The sequence below is a fragment of the Hemitrygon akajei genome, chromosome 10 (assembly GCF_048418815.1).
Source record: "Hemitrygon akajei chromosome 10, sHemAka1.3, whole genome shotgun sequence".
Classification (NCBI taxonomy): domain Eukaryota; kingdom Metazoa; phylum Chordata; class Chondrichthyes; order Myliobatiformes; family Dasyatidae; genus Hemitrygon; species Hemitrygon akajei.
This window is the reverse complement of record NC_133133.1, coordinates 47,382,077-47,404,365: the sequence shown is the minus strand read 5'-3', so window position 1 is coordinate 47,404,365 and position 22,289 is coordinate 47,382,077. Positions and strand designations below refer to the sequence as shown.

Sequence of the window (22,289 nt, the reverse complement as noted above, 5' to 3'; positions counted from 1 at the left end):
GATAGGCCCACTGGAAGTATGCAGCAGCACCTCTTCCTCACTGGTTACCTTGTGTGCCACTGCACCAGTGTCTGGTTTCAAGCACCTCAGGAGTATAAGAATAGCACATGTGGGAGGCTCGGTCTCTTTCCTTTAGATTCCAGGATTTCACATCGAGGTCGCGACTGGTGCTCCAAACTTTGGGGAGTCCACGTGCCCTCTTAGCTGAGTATCTGTTAAATATTTTGTTTTGTACTCAGGGACTTAGATGTTTGATCGAATGTTTTACTGTTTGTAAGTAAATGATTACTATGCTTATTCGTAATCACTGTCTTCTGTCTCACTCACCAAACCCATGAAGTGAACCTGCTTCCATGTTACATGGGCATACTCAGTAAATTCTAGAAACATAATCGAATCAATGAAAGACCACACCCAACAGGACGAACAAACAATCAATGTGCAAAAGATTATAAATTGTGCAAACACAAAAGAAAATAATGATAATGTAGGAGTGTTGACAAAAACAACATGAGTGTAATTACTTCTAATATATACTTTATTCCCACGCTAACAAATGGTGATGTCATACATAAGAAAAAACCCCACCCCACAAAACACAGTAATGTAGAACGTAACATACATGGCGAACCCTTAACAGTCTGGGTGAATTCTGTGAAATTAAATTAAGAAGTCTCTACACACGCTGCCCCTAGAATTCACCCTAGCAGACAAAGTCAAACAAGCAGGGGCTTGCAAAACTCGGCCGAACCTACTCCTGCCTTTACAGGCAGGTGCCGGGGAAGAACAGTCAATGTCAGAGGGTCTAGAGGTGAGAGGCCAGCCCTTCCATGGAGGCTGTGCCACTTCCACTGGAGTCCAGCAAAAAAACTTATCTCCCGCTTCCAACAAGTGAAACGGGTGATCATAAGGTGGCCACAGGGGACCCCGATGTCCATCATGACACACAAACACATATTTTGCCTCCTGCAGACCCAGCAACAGGTGTGACTGCAGTAAGCCATGCTGTACCATTAGCACTGGAGCAAAAGTTTTTGTGCTGTCCATAAAAGCTGATCATTGCTGCGAAGCAGACCATGGGACCATGGATGTAGGGAGAAACTCTGCGGGCACTCGCAGGGGTTTCCAGAACATGACCTCCGCAGAAGAGAATTGAAGGCCCACTTTAGGGACCGACCTCAGGCCCACGATGGCCCACGGTAGTCTGTCCACCCAACAACCGTCACTGAGGCTTTCACTGAACAGTGGAGTCAGCCGCACAGACAGTTAGCCTGAGGGTGATAAGCTATGGTCCAGTGGTTTCACCTCCCAGATCACAGGGAACCACACACCAAAGCTCAGATGTAAATTGCATCCCTCAGTCTGAAGATGTATCTGATGGGACGCCAAACCAAGTGATCCACAAGCCAGCGAACGCTCGCACCACTTCTGCGGCTGAAATAGATAACAGCGGCACTGTCTCTGGCCAACATGTGGTCCTATCAAGAATGGTCAGGAGGTGAGTAAACCCACGGGACAGGTTAACAGCCAACCGGATCCACAGTCAAAGGCAACATGAGTGAATCTGCAGATGCTGTAAATAAATAAAAACACAAAATGCTGGCAGAACTCAGCAGGCCAGACAGCATCTATGGAAGGAGGTAGTGACGACGTTTTAGGCCGAAACCCTTCATCAGGAGTGAAGTAACATGGGATGGTCGAGGAGGGATAAGAAGTGGGGGGAGGGATGAAGTAGAGAGCTGGGAAGTGATTGGCTGAAGGGAAATGGGCTAAGGGGAAGGTGGAGAATTATGGGAAATAAGAGAGAAAGAAAGGTAGGGCTGGGATCCCTTTCTCTCAATTCCTCCGCCTCCGCCGCATCTGCTCTCAGGATGAGGCCTTTCATTCTAGGACAAAGGAGATGTCTTCCTTTTTTAAAGAAAGGGGCTTCCCTTCGTCCACTATCAACTCTGCCCTCCATTGCATCTCCCGTATTTCACGCACCTCTGCCCTCACCCCATCCCCCTGCCAGCCCACCAGGGATCCTCACCTATCACCCTACCAGCCTTCAGATCCAACGTATAATCCTCCGTAACTTCCGCCACCTCCTACGGGATCCTACCACCAGACACATCGTCCCCTCCCCCCCACTCTCGGCTTTCCGCAGGGATCGCTCCCTACGCGACTCCCTTGTCCATTCATCCCCCCCATCCCTCCCCACCGACCTCCCTCCAGGCACATCCCTGCAAACGGAAGAAGTGCTACACCTGCCCCCACACTTCTTCCCTCACCACCATCCTAGGCCCCAGACAGTCCTTTCAGGTGAGGCACCACTTCACCTGCGAGTCAACTGAGGTGATATACTGTATCTGGTGTGGCCATTTATACATTGGGGAGACCCGCCGCAGACTGGGAGACCGTTTCGCCGAACACCGGCGCTCAGTCCTCCAGCAGTGGCGGGATCTCCCTGTGGCCACACACTTCAATTCCACAGACCACTCCCACTCCGTCATGTCTGTCCATGGCCTCCTCTACCGTCAAGATGAGGCCAAATGCAGGTTGATGGAGCAACACCTTATCTCCTGCCTAGGTAGCCTCCTACCTGCCGGCATGAACATCCAACTCACAGATATCTGCTGATACTTCTGCCCCCCCCCCCCCCCCACCCCATCCTTATCTATAATTTTATTCTGGTTCTCTTTCTCTCTCTTTTCCCCCCCTCACTATAATCTCCCCCAGCCCTACTCTTATTTCCCATAATTCTCCACGTTCCCCCTAGCCCACTTCCCTTCAGCCTATCACTTCCCAGCTCTCTACTTCATCCCTCCCCCCACTTTTTATCCCTCCTCGACCATCCCATGTTACTTCACTCCTGATGAAGGGTTTCAGCCTGAAACGTCGTCACTACCTCCTCCCATAGATGCTGTCTGGCCTGCTAAGTTCTGCCAGCATTTTGTGTTTTTATCAAATCCACATTCATGTGGTCATAACACTGCTCAGGGACCACGAAAGGAAGCAAAGGAGCCTTGGACACAACTAAACAAGCACTAGCCTAGTCCCTGACATCCTTCTTAAGCCTGGGCCAAACAAACGTTTCTGTCAACAGTTTCTGTTCCCTCCGGCCCGGGTGGGAAAGCCAGTGGACCACGTTGAAAACATGCTGCTGCCAGTTTGCTGGCACAACCAGCCTGGGTTGCCTCATTGACGCATCACACAGTAGTAAAACGCTGCGGTCACCAAAAGCAACGTCCAACAATTTCAGCCCTCTGTCTGCCGAATGCAGCACCTGCTCATTTGGGTCTGAAACCTGGTCTTCCGCCATCTGAGCAAAGTCACGCCCAAATGGACAGCACCAGTGAAGGACTGGGAAAGGTAGTCAGCCACGAGGTTGCACTTCCCCACAACATGCTGGATGTCTGTGGTAAGCTCTGAAATAAAAGAAAGGTTTAACTGCTGTCCAGCAGACCAAGGTTCAGAGACCTTAGCCATGGCGACTGCTAGGGGCTTATGATCCACAAAAGCAGTAAATGGACTGCCCTCTAAAAGAAAACGAAAATGCTGCACTGCCAAGTACAGGCTGGAAAGCTCACAATCAAACATCCTGTACGTGCACTCGCAGAGGCGAAGTTGTTAGCAAAAAGGGGCAAAAGGCTGCCAAGCGCCATTGACCACGCAATCTGACGTGTCCCTGGTGAGAGGGTGGGAGGGGTGTGCCAGCAGCATTACATTAGACCATGCCTGCTTAGCGTCTGAGAATGCCTTGAACCTTTCCTCCGTCCAGTCCATGACATGGTTAACTGATTTGCCTTTAAGGGCCGTGTAGAGGAGGCATATGAGCTGAGCTACTTTGGGGACAAAACTGTGCAAGAAGTTCACCATGCCCAAAAACTCCGCTGGCAGGGGAACTGCCCCTGCTGCACTGAGGCAGTGTTTGAGGAAATTGAACACTAGTCCAAACTCAAACACAAGGGAATCTGCAGATGCTGGAAATTCAAGCAACACACACAAAATGCTAGTGGAACACAGCAGGCCAGGCAGCATCTATAGGAAGAATTACAGTGACATCACGGCCCAAAATGTCACTGTACTTCTTCCTATAGATGCTGCCTGGCATGCTGCGTTCCACCAGCATTCTGTGTGTGTTACTAGTCCAAACTGGCACTTTGCTAGGTTGACAATAAGGCTGTGCTGACTAATGCGTTCAAAAAAGGTTCTCAAGTGTAAGAGATGTTCATCCCTAGAAGACTAAAATGCCATCTAGGTAAATAAATAGGAACGGTAAATCCCAATGTCCACGAGGCACTGAAAGGTCTGGGCCGCATTCTACAATCCAAATGGCAATCAAAGGAACTCAAACGGTGCAATAACAGCGGGTTTAGGAATGTCACTTGGATGGACAGGGACTTGGTGATAACTGTGAAAGAGGTCTACCTTCGAGAAAATAATTTTCCTTGCCAGGCATGCAGAACAATCCCGGATGTCTGTGATCAGGTATCGGTCGGGGTTAAGGTGGCGTTGAAGTAGCGGTAATCGCCACATGATGCCACCCGCCACACCCCCCCTCCAGTTTTCCCACAATGTGGAGAAGGGAAGCCCATGGACTGATGGACAGCTTGACGATGCCCAGGCACTCCATGCCATGAAACTCAGCTCTGGCAATGGCTAGCTTCTCCGGCTCAAAGTGCCTGGCACTATTGTGGATATCAACAAGAAGGCTATTGGCACAGAAAATGTCGGCCTCCGCCCCCCCCCCCCCCCAAAAACGTAATAATGTACAATGCAACACATAACATACATGGAGAAATTAACCCTTAACAGCCTGGGTGAATTCTGCTTAATGAAATTAAGGAGTCCCTACAATAATAATAATAAAGTAAGTAAGTACTAAATATCAAGAACATGAGATGAAGAGTTCTTGAAAGCGAGTCTATAGGTTTTGGGAACGGTTCAGTGATAGAGCAAGTGAAGTTGAGTGAAGTTATCGCCACTAGTTCAAGAGTCTGACGGTTGAGGGGTAATAACTGTTCTTGAACTTGGCATTGTGGGTTCAGAGGCTCCTGTTCTTTCTTCCTGATGGCAGCAGTGAGAAGGAAGCATGTCCTGGGTGGTGGGGGTGCGTCATAATGGATGCTGCTTTCTTGCAACAGCTGCAACAGATATAAATGTTCTGAATGGGAGAGAGGGCTTTACCCTTGATGAAGTGGGCTGTATCCACAATTTTTTTGTAGGATTTTCCATTCAAGGGCATTGGTGTTTCCATACCAGGCTGCGATGCAACCAGTCAATATACTCTCCACCACACTACAGATGTTCTGCAAGGTTTTAGATATCATGCCAAATCTTCACAAACTTCTAAGGAAGAAGAAGTGTTGCCATGCTTTCTTCGTAATTGTACCTACATGCTGGGCCCATGACATATCCTCTGAAATAGTAACAACAAAGAATTTAAAATTGCTGATCCTCTCCACCACGGATCCCACGATGAAGACTGGCTCATGAACTTCCAGTTTCCTCCTCCTGAAGTCAATAATCAGCTCCTTGGTTTTGATGACAGTGAAGTAAATCCAAGTCACTTCTTAGGCAGGAGTTGGTAAGTTTCATCACCAACCTCTCAAAGCATTTCATCTCTGTGGATGTAAGTGCTACTAGATGATAGTCAGAGGCAGGTTACCACGTTCTTATTAGGCACCAGTATAACTGAATCATGCTTGAAGCAAGTGGGTACTTCAGACTGCTCTACTGAGAGGATAAAGATATGGGTGAACACTCCAGACAGTTGATCAGCACAGGACTTTAGTATTTGGCCAGATACCCCTACTGGGCCAGATGCTTTCTGTGGGTTCACTCTCCTGAAGGATGCAATCACAATGGCCGCATGGACTAAAATCATGGGGTCAGCAGGGGTAGTGGAAGTTCATGAAGGTTCACCATGTTTTGACAGTCAAAGCAAGTAGAGAAGGCATTAAGCTCATCTGGAAGCAAAGCCTTGTTGTCACCTATATTGCTTGGTTTCATTTGTAAGAGTTAATATCGTTCAAGCGCTGCCACAGCTGTCCAGCATCCTTCAGTGATTCAAGTTTAGTCTAGAGTTGCCACTTTGCCCATAAGATGGCTTTCTGGTGATTATATCTGGACCTCTTGTATATTATTTGGTCACTAGAGCGGAATGTCACTGACCTGACCATCAGCAGATTATGGATCTCATGGTTAATCCATGGCTTCCAGTTGAGGAATTCTCTGAATGATTCTGTGGGATCACACATGTCTACAGCTGTGTTGAGCATCAGAAACATCTCTGTGCTATTCAGCATCAGAAGCATTTCTGAACAAAGAATGTTTTTGTCCCACGAAACCATAACGTTCATAACAAGGTCAATACAGACCATAAGACCAAATTGTATAGGAGCAGAATTTGGACCATCAAGTCTGCTCTGCCATTCCATCATGGCTGATCCACTTTTCCTCTCAGCCCCAAACACCTTTCTTCACCCCAAATCCCTTCATGCCTCCACCAATCAAGAATCTATCAACCTCTGCCTTAAATAAACATATAGACCTGGCCCCCAAAGCTGGCTGTGGCAACAAATTCCATAGGTTCATCACTCTCTGACTAAAGAAATTCCTCCTCCATCTCCATTCTAAAAAGACAGCCTCTATTCTGAGCCTATTTCCTCTGGTCTTGAACTCTTCCACCATAGGAAACATCCTCTCCACATCCACTCTACCAAGGCCTTTCACCCTTTGATAGGTTTCAATTAGGTCATCCCTTAATTCTTCTGAATTCCAGCGAATACAGGCCCAGAGCCTTCAAATGCTTTTCATATGACAAGCCTTTCAATCCTGGAATCATTTTCATGAACCTCCTTTGAACACTCTCCAGTTTCAGCACATCCTTTCTAAGGGGCCCAAAACTGCTCACAATACTCCAAGCGAGGCCTCACCAGTGCTTTATAAAGTTTCAACATTACATCCTTGCTTTTACATATATTGTAGTCCTCTTAAAATGAATGCTAACATTGCATTTGCCTTTCTCACCACAGACTCACCTGCAAATTAACTTTCAGGGAATCCTGACAAGGACGCCAGGTCTCTTTGTGCCTTAGTTTTTTGTACTTTCTCTTCACTGAGAAAATAGTCAACACTTTCATTTCTCCTACCAAGGTACATGATCATACACTTCCCAAATCTGTATTTCATCTACCACTTCTTTGTCCCTTCTCCCAATCTGTTTAAGTCCTTCTGTAACCTCCCTACTTCCTCAAAACTACCTGACCCTCCACCTATCTTAATATCATCAACAGACTTTACAACAAAGCTATCAATTTCATCATCAAAATTACTGACATACAATGTAAAAAGAATCGGTGCCAACAGAGACTCCTGTGGAACACCACTAGTCACCAGCAGTCAATCAGAAAACGCTCCCTTTATTCCCACTCTTTGCCTCCTGCAAATCACACTGCTTTAACCATGCTAAAATCTTTCCAGTAATACTTGTTGAGCAGCCTCATGTGTGTCACCTTGTCTTCTGAAAATCCAATTACACAACATCAAACGACTCTTCTTTGTCTATCCTGCTTGTTATTTCTTCAAAGAATTCTAACAGATTTGTCAGACAAGATTTTCCCTTGAGGAATTCTGACGATGGCTTATTTTATCATATTCCTCCAAGTTACCTCATCCTTAATAATTGACTCCAACATTTTACCAACCATTGTGGGCAAACTAACTGGGCTATAATTTCCTTTCTTCTGCCTCTCTCCCTTCTTATAGAGTGGAGTGACATTTGCAATATTGCAGTCTTCCTGAACCATTCTCGAATCTAGTGATTCTTGAAAGATCATTACTACTGCAACCACAATCTATTCAGCCACCACTTTCAGAACTCTGGGGTGTACACTATCTGGTCCAGGTGACTTATTTACCTACAGACCTTTCAGTTTCCCAAAAATCTTCTCCCTAATAATGGTAACTTCACATACTTCATGAATCTTGACAATGGAACTTCCACCATACCGCTAGTGTCTTCCACAGTGAGGATTAATGCAAAACATTTATTCAGTTCGTCCGCCATTTCCTTGTTCCCCATTACTACTTCTCCAGGATCATTTTCCAGCAGTCTGATGTCCACTCTCACTTCTCCTTTACACTTTATGTACCTGAAGATACCCTTGGTATCCTCTTTAATATTACTGGCTGGCTCACTTTCATTTTCCATTTTTATTTTCTTAATGAATTTTTTAGTTGCCTTCTGTTGGTTTTCCCAATCCTCTAACTTCAGACTAGTTTTTGCTCTATTATATGCCCTCTCTTTGGCTTTAACTTCTCGTTAGCCATGTTTGTATCATCTAGCTTTCAGAATACTTCTTACTCTAGTATATGTCCTTCGCCTTCTGAACTACTTCCAGAAATTTCAGCTATTGTTGCTCTGAAGTCATCCACGCCAGAGTTCTTTTCCAATCTATTCTGGCCAACTTCTCTCTCATGCCTCTGTAATCCACTACAATACTGACACATCTGACTTTAGCTTCTCCTTCCCAAATTTCTGGGTGAATTTGATCATATTTTCCCATACAATTCTTTTACCTTAAACTCTCTAATCAATTCTGCTTCATTGCACAACACCCAATCCAGAATAGCTGATCCCCTCGTAGGCTCAGCCATGAACTGGTCTAAAAAGCCATCTCATGGGTCTTTTAGGATTTCCCCCTCTTGGAATCCTGCACCAACCTATTTTTCTCGTCTACCTGCACACTGAAATCCCCCATAACTATTGTAACATTGCCCTTTTAGCATATATTTTCCATTTTCCATTGTAATTTGTAGATCAGATCCTTACTATCGTTTGAGGGTCTGTATTCAACTCCCATCAAGGTTCTTTTTACTCTTGCCATTCCCTAGCTCTGTCCAAAATGACTGAACACCTCCTGATCTTATGTCACCGCTTTCTAATGATTTGATTTCAATTTTACCAATAGAACAGTGCCACCCTCTCTGCTTTTCTGCAAGTTCTTTTGATACAATGTGTATCCCTGGACATTAAGCTCCCCGAAATAATCTTCTTTCAACCATGATTCAGTGATGCCTACAACATCATACATGGCAATCGGTACCTGTGCTGCAAGTTCATCTACCTTATTCTGTATACTGTGCACATTCAAATATAACACTTCAGTAATAATATGCATCAAATGATTCTGATTTTAAGTTACACACACAAAATGCTAGAGGAACTCAGCAGACCAGTCAGCATCTATGAAAAAATGTACAGTCGATGTTTCAGACCGAGATCCAAAACGTCAACTGTAGTTTTTCCCATGGACGCTGCCTGGCCTGTTGAGTTTCTCCAGCATTTTGTGTGTGCTGCTTGGATTTCCAGCATCTGCAGACTCTCTTATTTTTAAGTTAGCATGTTCTTAAAAAGTAGACAAAAGAAGATGGGTGCAAACATTACTTCCAGTTAGTTTAGTTGTGCTACCCAAAAGATGGCTCCTTCAGACGTAAATAGTCCATGTTTTATGTTGTTCAAATTTCATTCTGCTGGACCTATCTGTTGTTGGTTATCACTGGAAAGTGAGGGTATTCAGCCACCAACCTGGCCTGAAGCTTTTAGGCTACTTCTAAAAAAGGGCAAATCAAGAAAATGCAGCCCTTAAGATATTAATTGATGACCAATTAAAACTGTTTTGATGAGGCAGGATCTAGATAAAAGAATGGCTGGTTCTCCTTTTCACTATTATTTTGCATCTGTTATATGACAAGATATTTTTCAGGGTAACATGAAACAAACACAAGATTTACATGCCACATTCAGGTATTGTGCCTCCAGTGCTGAAAAACAATCTTGGGAAAAGACAGCTGAAGCCAGAAAATTAAAACATTTTAATCCTTTAAATAACAAGGTTCCCTGGCACAGAACATCAGAAGCGGTATCCTAGATATAATTAAATGGCTGACAATCCAAAGACTGTTTATCCTCATCGTAGGAGTGATCTTGTGTGTTCAGCAAGTTGTTATACCAAAAGATAAGCTGCTGAACTCTGCCCCAGATTCTTAGCCACTGGAAGCAGGGTGGGAAGAAGGTGTATAGAGGCACTGAGCAAAACTAGTTCTGATCTTGGAACTTAGGAGTACTTTTCCACTCAGATACTAAAGGTTTCAAAGTCCTAAAAAGGATTTAGATGAACTTTCTTGAAGATGAGCTTTGCATACTCATATCACGCTTCATCACACAGGCACAGAATTCACCAAATTCGGCTTAATAATTCTCTTCAAACCTGTATATTGCACCTTACTTTGTAAAAAAAACAGCTTATTATTCGAATTAAGTTTCTTCTTATTGTTGACTTATCAGGATTTGCAAAGATTAAACAAACATATGATAGATCTTTTACTCAGATTATCACTTGCTTTGCATCCCACTACCATACTATATGGCTGTTCATCAACTGCCACTAAAGCAAGACACAGGCTGCATTTACGAGCAACCAGGAAGAGTCACTGGGAATTCCAAGCTCGTAGCAGTTATGCTAACAGGCCCTTCTTGTAAATGTCTCCCTTTTATTTTATAGCCATGAAAGAAGGTAATTGCAATGGGTCCTTATTTTTAAAAAGGATACAATGGGTTTCACTGAAAATAATAAGCACAGCACTTATGCTGAACAGGTGGGATATCACGTCTGTTTCTCTGCCAGTGTTGCATGGGGAACATGACACTCCTGCAGTTTTGTCTAGGTCATGAACTCATGGCCAAAGCTTCCAAGTCAAAACAGGTGGTGGCAACTGAGGCAAATGCCATGTACTGCTCTCTTAAAGGCAATAAGTGATCTATTTATTGACTTCAAGAAGAAACAAATTAGAATCAAATACACTAGTCACAGGGAAAAAATCAAGGCAACTCTATAAAACACTGAAAACATTTGCTTGCCATAACCTACATAGTCAAATGAAGTGGATAATAAATTCCCCCAAAAAAGCAAATAATATATCAGTTATTTCAGACCTAGCAATCTGTAACAATTTGATTACGTGCTAATTTGCTCTTACCAACCCTCTCACAGGGCTCCGTGGTGAATTGCATAACCTAATTAGTAAAGAAAAGTTGGATATTAAAAGTCTGTTCCACATTGTTTGTTTGCATTAGTAAGATATGTCTCAAGTATGTGTGATGCCCTCAAAAGCACTACTGATTCTTCAGTTTAATATTTGAATATATTTGCAAGCACAACAAAACAATAAGATTGTAACTTTACTACTGAAACATTTTAAGTTTATAACTGCCCTGCCTTAGTATACAGTATGCCACTTGGATTTTTAGCATATTTAATGGAATTATATTATTTATTATTAATTGTGTAAGTTAATCATTATATATGATTTACAATGTTATGTTCCAATGTGCTACATTATGTAACATTTTATTTACCATCCTATCTTCTGCTGTGCTGCAATGCATTGCATTCTACTTCACTACATTTAGTCTGTATCATGAGCTTTATGTTGGTCCACAGCAGAGTTGATCATTAACTTTACCAAAAATACAACTGGTGCCTTTTTCAGGGAATGATAGCTTAAAATGTATGTCAGAACTTGTGATCCTCTGTACAGTGATTTTCAGTTTCTATTCTGCCAAATTTCCCAAGTGTGGACCAAGCACCATAGGCTCTCCAAGGTGGAAGCAATTCTGGGGAATCATTGTACTAAATAGTTTTGCATTAATGAAATCTTCTCTTCTGTGGTTTTCAAATGGGTGTCCCTTATCTTCTATGAGCAACTAAAATTTACACTAACATGCACAGCTAGGGTCTGGTGCGTATGTGTATGTTGGGGGTATAGGGAGAGAGCAGACACAAAATTGCTCCAAATTTTGGTTCAGCCATTTGGGTCGGAAAGGGTTATGGAACATTGAAATCTGCTCAGGCAGGGTCCCTTTAAGTTACAAACAAGCAGGCCTCAAAGGGAAATTAATAATTGCTATGCCTTTAATTGTATATACTATTCTACATTATGTTAGGTTTGCTGTACACTGCATCATTGGGAATGGTTCTTGAATTCTCCTTGCACATCTTCATAATATTTGTTAATAAGAAGAACAGAATTCATAGAGTAGTATAAGTATAATTTCTAAGTAGTAAATAATGAGCAGAAAATTTATTAGATTCATCATATAGTCAATTTTTGAGTGGACGTAGTTAGGGATGTAGTTAATATAGGAAAAAATCTCACATGATAATATGCAATATATTAAGGGATCTGCTGAAGAACGTCTACCCAGTTACATCACCAGTAAAAATATTAAAATTCCTGGTCTTCACCCAATCAAATGGCAATACCAAAAAATAAAATGCATTCAAAATTAACACTGTAAGATGGAGAAAATTAAACCACCAATTACCAGAATGCGTTTGAGTTAATAACCAAAGCATGTGGATTTTTAGAAAAATCACCCAAGCATGAACTGAATAAAATGTAAAGATTCTCTTCTGAGATAATCCAGCGAATTGTATAAAACTCAGTGGCTGCATTCTATTTTAGCTGCTACCATCCGGGAATCAGTACCACAGCATAAAAGCCAGGACCAATAGGCTCTGGGACAGCTTCTTCCACCAGGCCATCAGACTGATTAACTTATGCTGATTTGAGTGTACTCTATGGTACATTGACTGTTCTATTTATTATAAATTATTATAAATTACTATGATTGCACATTACATATTTAGACAGAAACAAAGATTTTTACTCATGTATGTGAAGAACGTAAGAAATACAGTCAATTCAATTCAATAAGGATACATTAATACCTTTACACACTTCTTTGTAAATTGACAGATTAAGAATATTTAGCACCAAATCAAACATAAAGCACTGTGCACTATCAGTGGATAATTCAATTTTGAATCCTACATATTTGGACCACATTTAATTGGGAAGTTTTATTTTGGCTGGTTGCCTCGTCCTAGAGAATGTTTCTTTCTCAGGACATGGATGCTGCTGGATAAAGGCTACACTGCCCTTGAGAACATGATCGCTTCGAAACTGCTACAGTCCAAATGAACAATGTATTCACACAAAGTTGCTTAGTTAGGGTAGCAGTAGTGTAAGAAAGAGCTTTGTAACAGAATGAAAATTGTGTTATAAATAAACAATGATGTTTTTGTCCTCCACTATATTTTACCTGAGGTTCCATTCTAAACCACGTGATCTGCCATTCGCCTACTTAAGCTTACAATTTTGAATTCAACTTTGAATGATATTCTTACTTCATAAACTTCATCCCTTATTTTCTTTGTGAATGTATCTACATAAAATGGGATTCATTTTGTTCATCCTTAAGCACTCTACCTCAACATTTTGTGTAGTTTAATTGGAGTCATTCCATTCCCATTATCAGTGAAGATCAGGCACAGCTCATTTTTAATTTCAGTCACGTCAATCCACATTTGTTTGGCACACACTCCTGGATCACATGCATTATCTGGAATAGAAAAGGGACTCATCATTAAAGCAGTTACTGGCTTTTAGCAGCAGAAAGTGGTCGGGCAATAAACTGAAAATATATAAATTCTCATAAACATTTGTTACCCATCTACCACTGTGCCTCAATTGCTCCTTAAATAGTATCCATCTATTATTGTATCAAAACTCTGTACCTTTAAATATTTATTACAAATGCTTGTAATTGCTTGAAGACATTCATTCATATTGCATAAATTGGAAGCTCTCATACATTCAATGGAATTACAAAGTAGTCCTTTATTTTCCTTTTAAATTCTTCCCTTACTCTCCTGAAGCTCCTAGCTAATGCTGAGATTAATCCCATGGATGCAAGAGATCTGTGGATGCCTTCTCTCACTTGGTAAACATCAGCAGGCTAGTTGGTCACAGTTGGACTCCTAGTAGAGTTTAATTCTGTGGCTGTGGTATGTAAAAACTTTTTTCTGTGTTTGTCAGACTTAAATTATCACCTTCCACCACAAATGTCAAGATTTAATGTAGTGATTAAAAATGTTGAAATAAAGAAATTCAGTCAAGGCTTGAACGTAGGGCCTATTTCAATTTTTATCCCAGCAGTTCCATGGTAGGTGAAAAAGCTAATAAAATGTTTCAATCTTATAAAACTTAATTAACTTCTTCATTCTGCCTCAATGAATGTCTTTTTATAAGAGATCTCCCCAGTAATCTCAGAGGCTAGCTAAATGTAAGTGATCCTACACAAGCCAAACAAAATGAAATTATAGTAATGCATATAGTTCCGCTAGCACCCAGAAACAAGCCAAAAATAATTTGAAAATAGATATTCTTTCTGTTCCCCTCGTCTCTTACAAAGACTCGATTCCTTTCCTCAGTTTCCTGTTTTTGTGAGATCTGCTGGTATGCTCTTTGTACTGAGGATATTTTTTTTCTTTAATGAAATACTGTTCAAAAATGTACACCCCTTTCCTAGTTGAGACCTCTAAACCAACTCTGTACCATTTCCAGTGTCTCCAGTCTCCTTGCCATGACAAAAGACTTCTAGGTTAGCGGAAGGACACATTCTATCTTACTAACCTCTCAGCTTGCTAGGTCACTACGCAATAGTTCTGCTCGGTATAATTTGAACAGTATGGAAATGTTCCTCTTCCTTCTCTAGATCTAGAAGTGACTGCACTGTGAAATTACTTTTCTTTTAAACATCTCCACCAAGAATGGACTTTCCAGCCTGTCTTAAATTTGCCTTGTCTGCTGACTTACATCTTTTTATTGGGATTTGGGTTTATTTTTCCTATTTCATTAAGGATCTTATGTACCTTGATATAACTTTATTTTATGGACAATGACTAGTTAAGAAGGCACTTTCGTCCATCCTGTCATACTGGTTCTGAAATCTATCCCAATACTGAAGTGTTTTTCCCCCATAATATATCCTCCACCACATCCGCTGAAAGACCATCAAATGAGATCACTCTAGATATGAAGAAAATTTTCATGATATAAATGTACTTGGTTACTTTTAGTAGGTAGGACATATGACCCTAGTTCTCTTATTTTTAACCCTTAAATGCATCCATTCTATCTCGGTGACTTGAAATGGACACAGTGCTAATAATGCTGAATACTGTTGGATTTGATTACCTTTTCAAGAGTAATTACAGATTGGGAATAAATGCTGGCCTTGCCTTGAATAGATACATATATGCTTAATTTTTCAAGTCAACTTGGAACTCAATTAGAAACAGTAATGTTTCCTTACCCAACTATCCTTGCTGCACAACAATAAACTTCTGTGAAGAACTTTGCAAAATCCATCCTAGATACAAAGTGTGATGCTTAACAAAGCACACCTATGGTATCACTTCACCAAAACCACTGAGCTTAGTTAGTTCAATAGAATGCTCTCATTTGTAATCAATACTGGCAGCTGTTTCAAAGTTATTTAATCTAAATTTACACTTGGTAATGAATTCCATTACTTTATACAGCATTGAAGCAGAACTAATATGCCTGTAGTTGTTGCTTAATTTGACATAGTTTATATATACTGATAATACTTCTGTGGTGTCCATCCTATGATTCACACAAAATAATAATCATGTCTCAGTGACCAGCTACAATAAAATCTATCTCCATAATTCTTTAATTGACACACAAAAATCAGTCTTACGTTCAACTTGTACTAAATCAACATGAGTTCCCTGAATTACAATACTCAGATATGTTGATGTTAGACATCCAAATGTGAAGTGACCAGGTTTCAACATTAGTATTAGAAACATAACAATCTCTATTGGTATAACAATAAAGTCAACATTCTAATTTCTTTACAATTCCTCCTTGCCACTGTGAAAACTGAAGCTACTGTTCCAATTTAATGAAGATATCAGTAAATTGAAATATCATCACAAAGGCACTGAAGCACACAAAGAACAGACCACTTGCAACAACCTAATTAATGCCTCTTCCAAAGGCAATCTAATTGGTTTTTGACAAATCTTTCTTTCCCATTAGTTACCTAATAATTAAACACCATAAAAGCCACTGAGCTTAGTTTGTAAAGAGATCTCTATTGCACTAAAAGACATGGAGCTACTGAGTTATATGCAGCAAAAAAACATGCCCTTTTGCCAACTGTCAATGCTAAGTTGTTTACTTGAGTTAGTCCCTTTTCCCGTATTTGGTCTATAAGCCTCTGAACCTTTCCTATCTTTTCCCTGTCTATTTTAAACAATGTAATTGTATCTGCCTTGACCACCTCCTCTCATTTCATATACTCACTGCCATCTGTGTGAAAAAGTTGACCCTTGGACCCTTTTAAATCTTTCCTCACACACCTTAAACCTATACCCTCTAGTTTTCGACTCTACTATGCTGGTAAAAAGACTGTGACCATTCACCTTACCTGTGCACCTTATGATTTTATAAACTTCTATAAGGTCACCCCTCAGCCTCCTTCACTACAGGATAAAGAAGAAGTTGTCTAACTTAACTAGTCTTTCCTCATAGCTCAAACCCTCCAGTCCCAATCACATCCTCAAGAATTTTTTCTTATACAGGTGTTCCCCACTTAACGAATGTTTGCTTTACATCACTTTGCTTTTACAAAAGACCTACATTGGTAACCTGTTTTCACATTACAAAGAGGATTTTCGCTTTTACGAAAATTTTTCCCATATAAATTAATGGTTCTTAGCTTTACGCCATTTCAGTTTAAGAAAGGTTTCACAGGAATGCTCTACCTTTGTAAAAAAAAAAAAGGGGGGGGGCACCTGCACCCTTTCCAGCTGCACCAGGCAACCAAAACTGCACACATTATTCCAAACGCGAACTTATCAACTGTACAACTGTAACATACTGTTCTAACTCTTGTACTCAGTGCCCTGATTGTTGAAAGCAAGCATGCCAAACACTTTCTTCACCACTCTGCAGCTTCAGGGAACTCTGTTCTACAACACTTTCCAGGACCCTACCATTTACTCTGCAGCAACATCTTGTACTTGTCGAAGATATATTCCATTTGCCATTATTTGGCTCACTTCCAAAGTTCATCTGATCCCCTTGTAAACATAGATAACACTCTTCACTGTGCACGACACCACCAAAATTGGTTTTCTCTGCAAACTTACTGACTATGTTAACAGCATTGTCATCCAAATAACTTACGAAGATGACAAGAAACAGTGAATACCGCACCAATCCCTGCGGCACACAACTGGTCACAGGCCTCCAATCTGAAAAACAACACTCCACAGCCACCCTCTGCTTCTTTCCATCAGATCAGCCTACCATGCAGAACCTTGTTAAAATCCATTGCAGAACATCTCTAATGCCCAGTTCTTGACAATTCTCTTGGTCATTTCTTCTAAAAAGACATAGTGTAACTTTTGGAAAAAGGAAGTCTGTTGCCACTTGTTAAATAACTTGCTTCTCATTGGTGTGTTAGTGGTAATCTTTGGTATGCCTTACATTGGGGACCAATGCAACATTATCAGATTCTTTTCTACCTCTTCACTTTGAGCACATGGATAGCACTGTAATCCCAATTAACATATGGAGCATGCTATTTGGGCCTGATACTGTAATGAAGCCCAAATGCAGTAATGGGTCTGGTTGGACTACTCCATATGCGGATCAACTATCATTATGTTTTTAAACCCCTCGCTGTCCCATCCTGCTTTCCCTCTTCCCCATTTTATTTCCCACCATTTCTCTCCTCCCCAACCGTTTCCCTCATCTGTACGGCAGCAGCCTTTAACAACACTGAACTACTTCCTAATAAAAAGTGCATAAATGAAACAACTTCTTAGTGCAGCTGTGGTCTGAGCACAAGGCGAGTTTAACACTTCTTAAAGTGAGCAAACCACAATAATGATCTCTTAAAGCAAGAATGTACCAATTTCACAATTATTTTGGTGCCCCCATTTTGACACTACAGCAAAGCATAGTGTCTAGTTACTGTAAAAAAAACTGAGTGACAGTTTCTGAGCAAATGTGTGTGAATGCTGTGTTGTTACTGCTCAAAGTGGTGCATTCTGTTGCTATAGTAACAAGGCAGAAGTTCAAAATTCATTATGGCCAGATTATGAAAATGAATTCAATGTGTCTGGTATTTAGTGACCCATGCAAAATGCTGAGCTGGTAGAAGAACCTAAATGGTCAACTAATATCCCTCGGGTCACTATGACGTGTCTCCAGTAACAGAACTTTGAAACAAATTTTTGGGGCATTCTCTAATAGCACATGACACTGTGTTTTTCAAATAGTTATATCTTGGGAAAAAAAAAATCTACCTAAAAAAATTGTCAGTTACCATGGTATAAATATGAATATATTCTGAAGGATATGAAAAACTTTCATAATTCCCACAGTTTCCAGGGAGACCTCCAGTATCCCTGATAACCACATCTACATGAAACGCATCGAGCGCTCCTTAGAGACCATGTTAAGGATCTGGATCTGCAGCTGGATGACCTTCAGTTCATATGGGAGAATGAGGAGGTGATAGATAGGAGCTACGGTTAGGTAGACACCCCTAAGTTGCAGCAGGCAAGTACCTGGGTGACTGTCAGGAGAGGGAAAGGAAAAGGCAGCCAGTGCAGAGTATCCCTGTGGCCATTCCCCTCAATAATAAGTATATCACTTTGGATACTCTTGGGAGAGACAATCTATCAGAGGAAACCCATAGCACCTGGATATCTGACACTGAGTCTGGCTCTATGGCTCAGAGGGAATATAGGGGGAGAAGAGAGGTGCAGTTGTGAAAGGAGACTCCATAGTTAGAGAAGACAGGAGATTCTGTGGACGTGAAAGAAACACATAGATGGTATGTTGCTTCACAGGTGCCAGGGTCAGGAATGTCTTAGACTGGGTCCACAGCTTTCTAAAGGGGGAGGGTGAGCAGCCTGAAGTCATGGTATATATCAGTACCACCAACAAATATTGGAAAAGGAAGTAGGTCACAAAGAGGGAATATAAGGAGTGAGGAAGAAAACTGAAAAACAGAGCTTCCAGGGTAGAAGTCTCTGGATTGCTGCCTGTGCCATGGGCAAGTGAGGGTAAGAATAGATTGATTTGGCAGATGAATGCATGGCTGAGGAACTGGTGCAGGGGGCAGGGTTTCAAATTTCTGGGGTGTCACAGTAGCATAGTGGTTAGCACAACACTATTAGAGCTCAGGATGTTAGAGTTCGGAGTTCAGTTCCGATGTCCTCTGTAACTAAGTTTCTACATTCCTTCCTGTGTGTGTGTTTACTCCAGGTGCTCTAGTTACCTCCCACAGTCCAAAGACTTGCTGGTTAGGTTAATTGGCCATTGTAAATTGTCCCATGATTAGGCTAGGGTTAAATTGGAAGGTTGGTGGGCATGGTTCGAAAGGCTGGAAGGGCCTGTTCTGTGCTGTATCTCAAAATAAATAAATAAGGAATAGAAAATAAAAGTATGTGATGCTGGGGCTTTATAAGGCATTGGTCAGATGCAATTTGAGTAATAAGAACAGTTTTGATCCCTTACCAAAGAAAAGAAGTGTCGGCATCGGATAAGATCCAGAGGCGGTTCCAAGAATGATTCTGGAAATGGAAAGGTTGTGGAGAGTGGATGTGGAGAGGATGTTTCCTAATGTGGGGAAGTCTAGGACCAGTGAGCACAGCTTCAGGATAGAGGGATGTCCATTTACAACAAAGATGAGGAGGAATTTCTTTTGAAAGAGGATATGAAATCTGTGGAATTAAATGCCAAAGACAACTGTGGAGGCTAAGTCATTGGGTATATTTAAAGCAGAGGTTAACAGATTCTTGATTATCAGGGCATCAAAGGTTACAGAAAGAAGGCAGGAGAATGGGGTTGAGAGGGATAATAAATTCACCATGATGAAATGTGAACCACTCGATGGGTCAAATGGCCTAATTCAGCTCCTTTGTCTTATGGTTTTATAAATTAAGAGATGTTCATAGTTTTAATCTACAACCACAGCTTATAGTTACAAAATACCTTCAAATACATTTCACTGGAATTGATTAGGGTAGTAAGCATTTCACTTTTGGAGAACAAATAGAAGGGGGAGAAAGAAGTCAGAGATATTGCAGGACTGAATTTCAACTTTACTGAAGAAAACTAGCAATGATAGAGTGAAAGCAACTGGAGTAATATAGATATTTTTACCTGCTAGACCATAAAATAATTTGACTGATTAGCAGTTTGGTGAAAAAAGGATGAAAAGCAGAATGTAAGACTCATGACAGAATAACCTCAGAGCAATGAAATGAAAATGGAAAATGCTGAAGGAATCCAAAGGACAACCATTAAGGAGTGTCCTTTAATGAGAGGTATAAAAAGTCTCTCCTACTCCACTTTGTGCCAACACTACTTCACTATCTGGAGCTTGGACATCACAGGACCAGCATTACTCAGGCTCAGTGTATGCCAGTATCACTAATTATTCGTAGGCTAATAAAAGTGCCGGAAATATGATGTATACAGGCCATCCCTGGATTACGTACCAGTTCCATTCTTGACTTCGTCTTTAAGTCGGATTTGTACGTAAGTCAGAACAAGTACATCTGGTATTATTTAGCGTCAGTTCGTCAAACGTTTGTCTTAGTACATAGTATATATTTTACCTTTCTATGCATATAAAACACTTAAGAAATGTATGTATTCCAATAATTAAACCGCTGCGTTGCTCAGTAATAATTGTAGCTTTCATCGGGGCAGGGCGCTTCACATGCTCTATTATTCTCACTTTATCCGTTATCCTTTAAAATTGTTCCGATCGTTGACCGACTATAGCCTAACGCTTTTCTAATGACCGATGGCATTTCACTTCTTTCTAAATGCTTTATTATTTCCACTTTATTTTCAATCACGATTGCTTCCCAACAATGGAACAGAAACACTGCAGGCGGTGGGTCCTGACCTCCGCCGGCTCCCGAGGTCCACTGGGTCCTAAGGACCACCACACTGAGACAGGCTAAATGGGACAAGTGGGGGCTGTGTTGGGTTCGGGTATTTGTTCCTCCACAATATTCCACATGGGTATTTAAACTTGAGGTGGCGGTGTTTTTTTTTAAAAGGTCAAGTTGCAAGCTCGACATCAACCCAGCACAGATGGTACAGGAGTCATTGGAGCCTGGCACTGATCTTACTGCACCACCAGCCGATCGGAAAAGTGGGGGGGGGGAGAAACGGGGTCAAGCTGAATCTTGCTAAGAAAAATTTAAGCCAAATACAAAGTTACACACTCGATACAGTGTCAAAGGTAACGACTTAAGATGGCGGACGGTGTTCTTCTTCCTTGGTTCGTAAGTACGAATTGTCTGTAAGTCAGACATTCATAACTCGGAGACTACCTGTAGTCTAACTTCTGACCTTCACTCAGAAATGCCTAAAGAATTCAAACTATTGAAGATTAGAAGAAAATCAGCTTCAAATTTTAATTTTATTGAAGTGCCTGCAATTTTCAATATTTTCCAACAGTTTCAAAGAAATGTTTTGAATTTGCTATTTTTTTCCTAATCTGTGGTGAAGATCAGAAACCTCAACCAGAATATAACTATATCTCAAGAGATAACACATTGGCACTACCTAATTGCTCAGGATCATCTCCAGGAACGGGAGCACTATTTGAATTAGTTTAAAATAGGTCATGTGTTCATAAAAGTTTTTCCTCGGCTGGGGATCAGGCTGAGAGTATTTCCAATTTCCAATTAGTATATCACCATAAGGTTCAATGTGGGGTGAATGCAATGAGTGCCTGTGAAATCACTCGTTTAGCAGGCTGTATAAGCAGTATGATTGCTCAATACTGAGGTATCGCACTCAGGGACACACCCTACTGGCAAAGAGGCTGTGAGCCATTGCTAGGAATTAGCAGTTACTGCACCAAATGTTGACAGATTGTCCCAATTCCAGTGATCCCTCAATATCTCCTCTTGAAAACTTTTGTCTCTTCTCTCCGGCTGGAGAGCTCTCCCAGGTGTGGTACAGAAATAAACGGAGGAGGATACAACAACAATCAATCAGAGATGAAGAAGGAGACCTTAGAAACTGGACAGTACGTACATTGATGGAACAGATGCAATGGACCACATTCATTTTGCCAACCATCTCAGCACAGAGACATTTATTTGCACCACTTGCCACAGCCTACCCAAAATTAATCTTCACAACACACTGCCTCCATGCCTCACTCCACACAGTGAACCCAATTAAAAGTGAAATTCGATGAAGTAATCATCTTTGTTAAAAAGTAATTTGTAAATTGAAAAGTGAATTACAGGATTTTTTACTGTATTCCATAGCCATGAAGTAAAAAAAAAGTAGTATTAGTATATTAATAAAAT

At 41.2% G+C, this 22,289-nt stretch overlaps 1 protein-coding gene across 3 annotated transcripts in view; it reads right to left on the bottom strand.

The window, feature by feature from the left end:
* The window catches only part of LOC140734349 (MORC family CW-type zinc finger protein 4), a 143,208-nt gene that overhangs the window by 96,262 nt on the left and 24,657 nt on the right, over window positions 1-22,289 (bottom strand). For 2 of the 3 annotated variants that reach the window (XM_073058183.1, XM_073058184.1), the window contains exon 3: window positions 13,321-13,453. The exons of the other annotated variant lie outside the window; for it this stretch is intronic. In XM_073058183.1, coding sequence (XP_072914284.1) covers window positions 13,321-13,453 — 133 coding nt within the window. The remainder of the gene's footprint in view (window positions 1-13,320; window positions 13,454-22,289) is intronic. 3 annotated transcript variants of the gene reach the window in all.